Here is a 10,979-nt window from a genome sequence, read left to right as displayed (position 1 = left end):
CTTGACACTGGTTTATTTATGAGCTGGGCAGTGATAAGTGATCTGCTTGTTAATTCCTAGCACTTCCCATTTATGCTGTAGAAAATATAGGCCTGCCTCTTGCAAGCTTTCCAAGTTTTTGTCCTTTCCTGCCTTACTAAAGCCAGCCTGCAGCTCCCTGCTGCTGCTGCTGGATTTCTTTAGTTTGTCTAAACCAGTACCACAAGAATTATTTTCCTTTCCCGTGGATATAACCACCTTTTTCGTCTCCCTCTGCTAGTTACTCCTTTGTCCATCTGAGTGGGTTCAGGTATTTCAGAGCCGTGTGGTGATGCCCAAGCTGGGATCTCTGCTCTCGTTTCTCGTCGTGCTCCCCACTGCCCTTGTCTCTCCAGTCGTCCCCTTGACCTTGACACCCCCTCCGTGCTCTTCCCACCCTTGTCTTCATGTCCTGCTCTGCTTCCCCTGCCTTCAGTCCCAATGTGCCATCTCTTTTTTTCCTTTCCTCATTCAAACGCAGCCAAGCGCATAGGCACTGTCCTGTATCAGCTCAGTTTTCTCCCGAACTCTTCACAGAAAGAGGTTTTCGGAGAAATCAGTGGAATGGAAAGGACGGATAAGGTACGACGCGCCCCAGAAATAGCCACCATCTTCCCAAGTAGCCATTAATCTTATTTGTGGAGTATGTGGCATGTGCTTTCTCCTGCTGGTTTTCGTTGTCACCCTAAACTCGCTCCCAACCATCTCTGGGCAGGCGCATCGTACCGCCTGTGGGAAGCTTTGATTTCAAAGCCTCTGCTCTGAATCTGCCACCAGGCCACTGTGAGCTCCCCAGGCCATTTGTTACTCCTCGTGACAAATAAGTGATGACTTACCGAAAAACTATTTTTTGCTCTTTGTACGGCTCATAATAAACCACTGCTCGTATCTTAATTGCCATTCTGTTTGACAGTCCCTTTAGAAAAACCAAATATTTGATGAACAAGGCAATAACATTCATCTCTTACTTTGGTAAGCCTTCCAGATTAGCATTGACTCACGTTGATTAAGATGGATACAGGATCTGTTCTCTAGGAAGCGTTTGTTCTCTGGATGCAGATTACCTAAAGACAGTGTATATTAGCCTAGGTGATATAATTATATATGTTTATATATATACGGTTCTTTGGGGAAATGCACAAGTTTTGTCAGCCAGAGTTGGAAGTTTATAATATTAGTGATGGCAGCTTGGTAGTAAACTTGAACACTAAATCTATGCAAAAATAGGAAGAAATTGAAAAGATTTTAAAAGAATTAAACATTTCGTACATCAAATTCTGAATCTGAACTACTGAAATGGTGCATAGCAAAAAAAAAAGTCAGAATTGTGCTGCATTTAAAAATACTATATGGAAGCTTAATGTTTTATGTACAATAGAATGCCTGATCTCTTCTTTTTTTTTAATGTTTTTGATGAGAATTTTTTACTATGAGTGTCTGCAGCTCTCTGTAGCTTCAGAAATCAGTTTATTTGAAAGATGTGCTAGGCAGGGGATGAAACACTCGCGCAGTCCTGGAGAAATTTGGGGAAATTCGCCACTGGTTTGAGCAGGGTCACAAATTTATAGTAGGCATTTAAATACGTTCATTTTCTGATAGCCTGTTTAGTTATAAAAGGCTAAGACAGCAGCTTGTTAGCTTTGTTTGTGCCTGCCTGATATACCTGAAGGATGTGAGCAACGCAGTGGATTGTGGAGTAGCAAGAGTGCTATGGCGAGACTGGGGTGCAAGGATACAAACATTTCATTATATAGCATACCTCATAAAAATGAGAAAATAAAACACAGGAAAAGGGCAAAAAAAAAAAAGACAACACTAGATAAGTGTACTGCATAAATCAAAAAGGTTTATGTCATAACAGGAACATGTGCCATTCCTGCTCGTATATTGAATTTCAGTAGTTGGTTGCATAAAGAAGTAAAGTGTAATGAAACTGGCAAGCAAAGTATTCCCTAGTCAGCCTTATCTTTGTTCCATTTGTCCTTCAGATACGGCTTTTCTTGCCTTTTTCAATAAAATCCATCCAGCTTTTTTATTTTGCATCTCTCTGTAACTGAGCCGGGAAGACCAATGAGATTCAGTGCTTTTCTAGTTGGGTTCTTAGCAGCTGCTTTTTAAGAGATCAAAACTTCGAATGCTGCTACATGGTATTAAGGCTTAGCTATTGATGTGTCCCTATAGGGGTTATGTTTTTCTTGGGGGGGAGAAGGGGAGGCAAAGGGGAAGGGGTGACCCCTGCGAGCACGCTCGCAGGCGGTGAACACTGCTCTCCTTGTTTGCAGGATCCTCTTTGCAAGCTCGGTGCTTAACCTGGCTGAACTCGCTGCCCTGCGCCCTGACCTGGGCAAATTGAAAAAGGTCCTCTACTTCCATGAGAACCAATTGGCGTATCCTGTCCAGAACTGGAAGGAAAGGGATTTTCAGTACGGATACAACCAGATTCTTTCATGGTATGTGTTCCTCGCACCTCTCCGTGTTATTTAATGTGTCCTTCTACGTACAGATGTTCGGCATTGCCAGCTCGAGGAGTCCTCCTCCGTTCAAACGGTGAGCCTGTAGCAAACAGAGGTACAAGCAGAGACCCCAAGAGAAGCTGGTAAACGGGCTCTGGCCCAAACCATGCACTCATCTCAATTTATACAAGTCCAGCAGTACCGTGCTGCCTGCTGTGGCTTACCTGTTCGTCGTGCAGGTTTGGCCCAGTGCCTTGGCCATAGCGAGCGAGATGCTTTGTTTCACGTACACTTAGCAAAGCTCCAGCTAAGCATCTTCAGCTCGGCCATAGCTTTTACTGCATCCAACAGAAATTATATAGAGGGTTTTAGGGAAATAAACAGAAATTAAAATGTAATGCAGCACTTTTCTTGTGAAGAGAGGGCAGTAAACACACCAGATAAATCCTTATATTTCTTTCATCTGGTATTCAGAAATTGAGCAGTACTAAAATACCCAGACGTTTTAAAGGCTGCGGTCCTTTATTGTTGCTAAAAACAAATGTATTTCTTGAATCTGAGTTAATGAAAGAAGTTAATAACGGCAACACTGAAAAGCTTTGTGGTTACACTCTGTACAAACCTAAGTGAAACAGCAAAACTGAGCTGAAGCAAATTGATTTGAATGATCTTTCTTACCTATCTGCTGTTAGGAGAATTATTAGGACTAGGGATTGAGCATTTTAAGATGTAAGTTAGGCTTTTGCATCATGATATAAGCTGGTTGATACTCAAATTTTCCAGGAAATGATCTGGGTATGCTCTAACCATCCCGTAGCTGCTGCTGCCCCTGCAGTTTCAACACGTTTCACTTGCTGAGCAGTAGAGCGGGAGAGGAGAGCAAAAGACCTTTTGAAAATAGTAGCGTAGCAGCCATTTTCAGATTTTACAACGTTAAAAGGTCTTTTTCTGGCACTGAGGCAACTACTTCGAGGAGTTATTTTTCACACTTCTATTGTAAGCTGGCATTCATTATCCTCAAAACAGGCATTTTTAAAATAATAAAAGTATCTTCTTTTGCCTCCCCCCCCCCCAAACGAATTGTATAGATGCTCCATTTTGTTTCCTTCAGCCTCCAATAGCTTCTCTGTGTAATTATATAATGTTCATCTTTCATTTTTCTTGCTGCAGAAACCCCATTTTTAACAGCAAATAGCAGCCATCTCCTCTATATCGTTTGTAACTACCTAGTGGTCATCTGCAAAGAAATGCCATCTTGCCATCTTCCAAATCTGTTAGAAATACCAGAAACTTGAAAGCACATCTTTCCAAGATATATTTTTCTAGCTGAATATTTCCAATTGTATTTTTCCGTGCAGTTTGCTTAGATGTTTTGGAGAAAATTGAAATTGGAACTCTTGGAACCTTCTTCAATCATTAAGAAAGATTTTTTTTTGTCGTTAATGATTCCAAAGGGCTGATATAACCCTGGTAATAAAATCACACTTTTCAAAGGTGAAACTCCTTTCCCTGTAGTTGCTCAGGCTGCAGGGCTGACAGGAGCTTTCTAATTTGGCGGTGATCTGCAGAGGCTCCAGGAAAAAGCTGGACAGGCGAGGCTCAATGTACAAGACGAGCAGAGGTGGAGATGTGTGGAGCCTTTGTTACGTGCCAGCAGCAGAGCAGCTGGGGCTCCTCTTGCCTTGTGCCATCTGTAAGTCAGCGCAGGAAGGTGGCTGCATCGTTGCTGTGAAGTCTCGGGAAGCAAAGGGTAAAAAATCACGGGCAGGGAAGTGTGTGGGATGCCGGAAAACATTTTGACTCCCGTGGCCTGCTTGAAAAGGATGATTTCTCTCTCCCGTGGTTTTTTGCTTTTCCTGCTGGCTCCTGCTGCTCCGGGGAGCAGTGTCAGTTTTCTTTCTTGACCGTGAGGATGAATGGCAGGCTCTCACCTCAAATACACTTTTCACCAGCCCAGTGACTTACGCACACGTGTCCTCAATGTATCTTACAACCCATGGGTCCGTGTTGCACTGTGTAACATAGGGAGAAAACCCACTGGCCCTAAAGCACGCTTCCCCCCGGCAGCACTGCGTGCTTGCCAGCGTAGGTGAGGTGGTGTCGGAGCTGCCTGGATGCACTGCGGGCATTGCAGAGGTTTGGTAGCTTCCTGCTTTTGCCAGACCAACCATTCGAGAAAAAAATCCTAAATTATTATTTTAACTGCATCTTAAAATTCTAGATCTGGTTGGCTTTAAACTACAGCACTAAGGAACAATGTATAAATATATAAACAATGTATGTATATTTAATACATCAATATTATTGTATTAATCAGTATTAACACAATATGTATTAATGCATCAGTATTAATATATCAAACCTTATTTCTTATATTGTTTGCTATGTATTTTTTGTTTAGTGCATGCACTTTTCATCAGGGTTATGCATGCATAGGTTAAAAAAAGAGTTATAATTCTCTAGGATCTTGCTACTTGACCCACTTGGTCAGTCAAAGGTAGGTTAACCAAAGGTAAGTTGTCCTTCAGTAAAAGGATTTTCCATAAGGAATTTTTTTCTTCATCCCAAGTTTAGTTCTACTTAAGTCATATGACAATGTGCCTTATCTACCTGTTTTTAGTGTTTTTTGAGAAACAGTTGTGGTAATATCAGTCTTACTATGTTATGAATAAAAAAGTGATCTATGGATAGAATTGGATTTGCTCCTTTAGATTGGTAATAATATATTTTTATTCAGTTTAAGAAAAAAAGTTCAAAAATATTTCAAAGTATAAATAGAAATCTGAACTTTTCTAATTAAGCTATATATGCTACTTCTAATTGACCTGAAAAGGTTGATATTGACATTCCACTTGTATCTTTTGCCTGTGAGAATGTGTATCCTGTTTTCATTGCATTTGAAATAACTCCATTCTTTTTGCAGCAGCAGTGTGTTCATTAATCTTAACCACTTTTTACAGTTTGGTTGCTGATGTTGTGGTGTTCAACTCTGCTTTTAATATGGAATCGTTTCTTACATCCATTGGAAAATTTATGAAGTTGATTCCTGACCACAGACCAAAGGATTTGGAAAAAATAATCAGACCAAAGTGCCAAGTTCTTTACTTTCCAGTCAGGTTTCCTGATGTGAGCAGGTCAGTGCATTTTCCATGTCATAAATTGCCTCCAGTCTGTCAAAACTACCTATTTATTGTGAAGTTTTAACTAATCAGTTAAGGCATTGTTAAGTAAGGAGTTTGTTAATGAGCACAACCCCTCGATTGATCAGTGTCTTTCAATAATCAGGGGCTGTTCAGGCAGAATCTGATCCACCCGCCCTGGGACCCGGCAGGTTTGCCAAGCGTGTCGTACAAACTTCCATCCCTCAGCGTGAATAATTTCCCACTTGTTTCAGTTTTTAAAAAGTTGTCTGCGCCTCAGCTCCATCTATTTGTTTGTGCAGGAGAGGTCAAGGAGGAGAAAGAAATTCTAGAGAACAGTAAAAGCGATAAGGCTGTAGTCAAGAGGCTATACTTCCCTTGGTATGTTGTAGTGGGATTTTATTCCCTCCTCCCTCCCCTACCTCTTATTTTATTGCTTTCCAGGTAGGTGAAAAGCATTTCAGTAGCACAGAGCAGACTTGCAGATTTTGGCATTAGCTGCAGTTGCAGTTGCTCTTCAGTCTTCCTCAGTTACTATGAAGGACGTTTTTTATTACCCTTGTTTCAGAGCCCATCTTGAAATTAGCAGTGGGTTATGTGGCTCAAAGGGAACATTCGCCAGATCCTTTTCACTTTTGATTAAACCTGGCACAATTGTTTTTCCTATTACAAGGAGCTCTCCTCCCACCGAACAGGAACTTTGCTTCAGTGGGACCGGTACTAAATAGAGATAGTATGATTCTGCAATTTGATTATACTCTTAAAAAACTCATGATGCTGGGTACATTTTTTGCTGAAATAGGGGTGGAAAACAGCGTCATGACTCTGCAAGAGTCCAGCTTTTGGTCTGGTAGTAACTTCTGGTCACACTTGAGATATTTGTCCCAACTAGCTTGTACTTCAAGTTTCTCCAAGGACTAAATGTATGGCTGTGGTAGTTTGGGGTGCAGAGATTTTAAGTCTCAGGCCATGCACTCTATTGATGTTTATGGTGCAAAGTTGGCATTTCAGTTGCATGGTAAACATATTCTAAAGCACTGATGCAAATCCCTTAAAAATCAATGCCTGAAGTTAAGTCTTTAAAGTTATATTTTTGTCAAGTGGATGAAAATCCTCCGGTGTTGCTTAGGGCCTTGGCTGTCTGCATGGCAGTGGAGATCTGTACCTGTACTTCTCTGAGGATCGCCCTTGGCTTCTTAGAGACCATGTCTCTAAGGTTTCTGCTAAGAAAGCAGAAGATCTCTCTGGTAAATGTGGTAGTCTGCTACCCAAGTGGTGAAGTGGGAAAGTCTCATCACGTGCTCTTGTTAATGTCCAGCTCTCATGTTAATTCTCATCTCACAAAGCAGGACACTGTTCATGTTTCTATTGTGGTTGTTGCACTTGACATCGTATTGAAAAGCTATTTTCAGCAGCAGATGGACAAAACTAAGACGCTCATAAACATAACTGTGTGACTGTACAACTTTCTCAGCAGAGTAATTAGAAGCACAGATCAATACCAGCTGTAATCTGTTATTTCTAACATACATTTGAGTCAAAAACTACCTCTGGATATAAGTTCTATTCTTTTTAAGGCAAGAAGCAGTATTATTAGCACAGAAAGAAGGGAAGCGTAGGAGAGGAGAGCTTCTGTATAAGTTTGGTTTTTGACCTTCAGCTGCAGCCAATATTTACTATTTCTTTACAAGATCATGCTTTAAATAATGTTGAATGCACCTGTGGCAACTGAATGCTGTTTTTTAATTTAGTCTGTATTACTGTAGTGACTGAATGGAGATTGAGGAGAAAAAGGTTAAGAAAAATTGTGGCCAAGCTAAAATTTATAAAGCAAGCTCTTAGCCCAGAGTGTTTTTCAAGTTATTTTCAAATGGTAATTTGCTTTATCCAAACCAAACTCATACAGTGTAAGTAAGTGATTATTTGCATGACTGACAATCATTTCAGTGCCTGCAGTCTTTTTAAAATGCATAATTTTGCTGAGATGTTGGGAAAATATTTAAAAATTCGGAAGGCAAAATAACCAGGGTGATTTTTTCTTTACTTTGACCTCTTTTATTTTGCATGTGAATGTTGAAGGGTGTGCTTGTGTCTTAAATATAATCTTCATTTGGACTGAGGTGATCAAAGAAATCATCATCACACCTGTGCTCGTGATCTTTTTAAGATTATTTTGGTTTACTACTGCAATTGTAGGGTAAATAAAAGAAAATATGTCTGACCTTTGATCAAAAAACAGTGTATTAAAAGAGCATGTCATCTGATTAAATCCTGTAATGTATTTACCTTTTAATGTGATTACTGGAGATGATGGCTACACAAACTAGTACAAGCAGCATTGTAAATGATCAGTTAAGAGTGAAGGCATAATGACGAAGGAGATATTATCAGATGTAGCATTATACCTCTGCATAATGTGTATTTAAATATTTGAGAATGGGCATCTAATCACTGCTCTTACACTACCTATGAGAAGAAGTTACTGATGCATTTTATGAAGAGACTTATTTTATAATAAAGATTTGTCGTAAGGGCACCTCTTGTTCCCAGAGCAAACAACCAGGCTGTGGTCCTTATCTGACCATGAAAAGAGATGAAAGGCTTTGAGGATTTAGCAGAATAAGAAATTTCTGACCTAAGCCTCCTGTTCTCTAGTTCTGACAATGACTAGCTTCCATGCTGCATCCTGTGGCACCACAGCTATTCCACATGTGTACATTCATCCTCCATCATTTCTGACTTTGAATTCTTCTCTTTATCCATTCTGATGAAGTGTATTATGTAGAAATATTTATCACAAAGCTTCTAAACTTACAGACAAATAAAATTCCAAGTTAAGGCTGTCACTTCACAGTGCATAGGTATTGCAAGGAATGTAGACCAGTAGCTGATCTTACGGGCCATATGTGCTGGATAACAGATTTTACTCAGCGAATGAAATGTTGTAATTCACACTTACATTGTCATTGTTAAATTTCAATTTATTTTCTATTATAGTGTTAAAAAAAAAAAACTTTTTCTCTGTACTATTTTGATATTATCTGGTTTTGTTTGTGCACTCAAAAACTATGGTACAAGAACAAAACTCTCTAATGATGCTGTCTTTGGTACTTATATCTCCTTATGCCAGCAAGCCCTGCTGGAACACCTCTGGATGTTCCCTGCTGATATTCTGTGTGAGTTCTCTCTCTCTATCTTCATCGATGCCGTCTTTGGCAGCTGGCAAAGCTGGGTCAAGTTGGGCACTCCTTGGAATTCATTTCAATTGAAATTGTAAAGTAGATTTTAGTTAGTAATACTAGTCCACAGATTGTAGTATATCTTTACCATTATCATGATGTAGTAGAAAAGGAAGATATTTTTATAAGCAAGAAGAAAGTAATGTTCCTAAGAGCCCAAAATGCACGTTGGGCTAAGGTGGAATAATACAAAATAAAAATGACTGAGATGACAGCCGAAGACAGCAATAGTTTCTTTTAATTGGAACTTGTTAGTTAGTGTCTTGTACTATCTGCATTGCACGTTTTGGAGCAGAATTAAAGATTTTAGAATGTTGTTTCTTAATTTGCTTTTATAACTTAGTACAGTTAACGGGACATTTTCAACCATTCGATTTTATATTTTTTAGTTATAGCATAAGAGAGGCAGAATTTTCCAGTTCTGAGAATACTTTATGGCCAGTTAAGGGAGTTTCTAACTAAAGCTGAGGTTTTTAAAAGACACTGGCATATCTCTTGTACAGAAACATGACTGTCATGTTTGGAGGAGCCTGGTTTGGGGAATAAAAAAAATAATTCTCCCAACTTGCTTTTCTGCGATCAGGCTTGCTGAAACTCCTGTTTAGATAACTGGGAGGCTCCCCCTTCCCCTGTAACCATAACACCACACAATAGCTCTGCAGTACCGGACAATGCAGACGTCAAAACCCAGGGAAAGACCTGAACCCCAGGATCCCAAAGCTGTGGATGGGCACTGGGACGTGGCTGCGTTGCACCGAGGGATGCACTGCAGTGGTACCCAAGTGAGCTCTACCGAGCTGGCTTGCCTGTTGGAAGGAGTGTACCTTAGAAGCACAGTTTTTGGCTAATTAGCCTTCCAGTGCAATAGTATATATTACTTTAGGTGGAGTGCGGTGCTAATGACAGTGATTCCAGCTCTGAAGCCAGCTCCTGTGCTTGGGGGTGGCTTGGGTAGCTCGGCGGTGCCCTGCGCTCTCCGGCAGGCATAGCCTCCCTGCCACCACAGTTTATGGGTAGTTAGCATAATTAGAAAACACCGATAGAGTGCTCCTACCTTGGGGCTTGCTGCTGAAGAACTGGGTGAGGGAAATAACTGCCCTGAATGGCTTTCCTCCTCGCCTGCTGCAAGTTGGAGCGCCGGTGTTGGTACTTACACAGTCAGCGGGCGGGATGCTCTCAGGCTCTGGGACATAACGTCGGCTGGGGGGAAAGCGCAGTGCTGGCTAAAAAGGGGCATAAAACGGAGTATTTCAGTTCTGGGGCTTTGGCTGCGGGTCGGTCACCCTCTGTACCTCAGGGTGAGTGCGAGGAGCAGCGAGGAATTGGGTGAACTCAATGAAGGGCGACTCAAACACCCGTACCCAGTGGTGCATTCCCACGTGGTGCTTCCTTCCACACGTGCCCTTGTGCTGTCGGGGCAGGATGCCCGAGCTTCCATGCTAGCCCTGGGGAGTAGCTGTTGCCCCAGCCTTGTGTTTGGAAGCCAAACATGTGGGTCTTGCCCCCAGGATTTGCCAGCAGCATCCTGACAGTGCCCTCCCAGAGGGGTGCCCGGCTGAACAGTCCACTGGGGTGCATTTCTTTCGTGAAACTCTCCAAAAACCTCATTTCTTTTTATCTAGTCAGAGACAGAAATAGTTTTACTGACTCTCTTTTATCAGTCGTATAGGTATTCAACTCAGTGCTGTCATAATAACCATTTAGGCTCACAATAGCTCACAAGGATACTTAAGCAGAATTCTCTGTGCAACCCAGTTTTTTATTATGTTGGGTACTGCTCATGTTGCATACAACACATTCCCATAAAACTTGCATTTTGTATTTACAGAGAAATTTCTCTGGAGAGTTAAGGTCTTGTAAAACATTCTTGTTCTACAGCATGAACGAATTATTATACTCTGGGGCATTAAAAGTGAAGTGTACTGAAGAAAAGAATTTTTTCATTAAAATGCAGTTTATATTGATAAAACAGATTACTAGCATTTGATGAAATGTGAAACTTGGATCTACCCGTATCACTAAATCGCCAGTAGGTTTATTTTGGCAAGAAGAATAGTATGTAATGTATATCAGGACCAATCATTATACAGTACCTGCTAGTTTTGTATTAGATTAAATTGTCTTTCACT

At 40.9% G+C, this 10,979-nt stretch overlaps 1 protein-coding gene across 50 annotated transcripts in view; it reads left to right on the top strand.

Annotated features, from left to right (window-relative positions):
- The window catches only part of GTDC1 (glycosyltransferase like domain containing 1), a 182,395-nt gene that overhangs the window by 89,344 nt on the left and 82,072 nt on the right, over nucleotides 1-10,979 (top strand). For 49 of the 50 annotated variants that reach the window (XR_013953640.1, XM_080599818.1, XM_080599830.1 and 46 more), the window contains 2 exons: nucleotides 2,301-2,468; nucleotides 5,432-5,605. The exons of the other annotated variant lie outside the window; for it this stretch is intronic. Coding sequence is in view for 48 of the 49 variants with exons in the window: in XM_080599818.1 (XP_080455944.1) it covers nucleotides 2,301-2,468; nucleotides 5,432-5,605 (342 nt within the window). In the remaining variant the exon portion in view is untranslated. The remainder of the gene's footprint in view (nucleotides 1-2,300; nucleotides 2,469-5,431; nucleotides 5,606-10,979) is intronic. 50 annotated transcript variants of the gene reach the window in all.

Source organism: Anser brachyrhynchus (genome assembly GCF_964034855.1).
Source record: "Anser brachyrhynchus genome assembly, chromosome: 7".
In the NCBI taxonomy this organism is placed as follows: domain Eukaryota; kingdom Metazoa; phylum Chordata; class Aves; order Anseriformes; family Anatidae; genus Anser; species Anser brachyrhynchus.
Note: the sequence above shows the minus strand (reverse complement) of the source record. Positions and strands in the feature narration are given on the sequence as shown.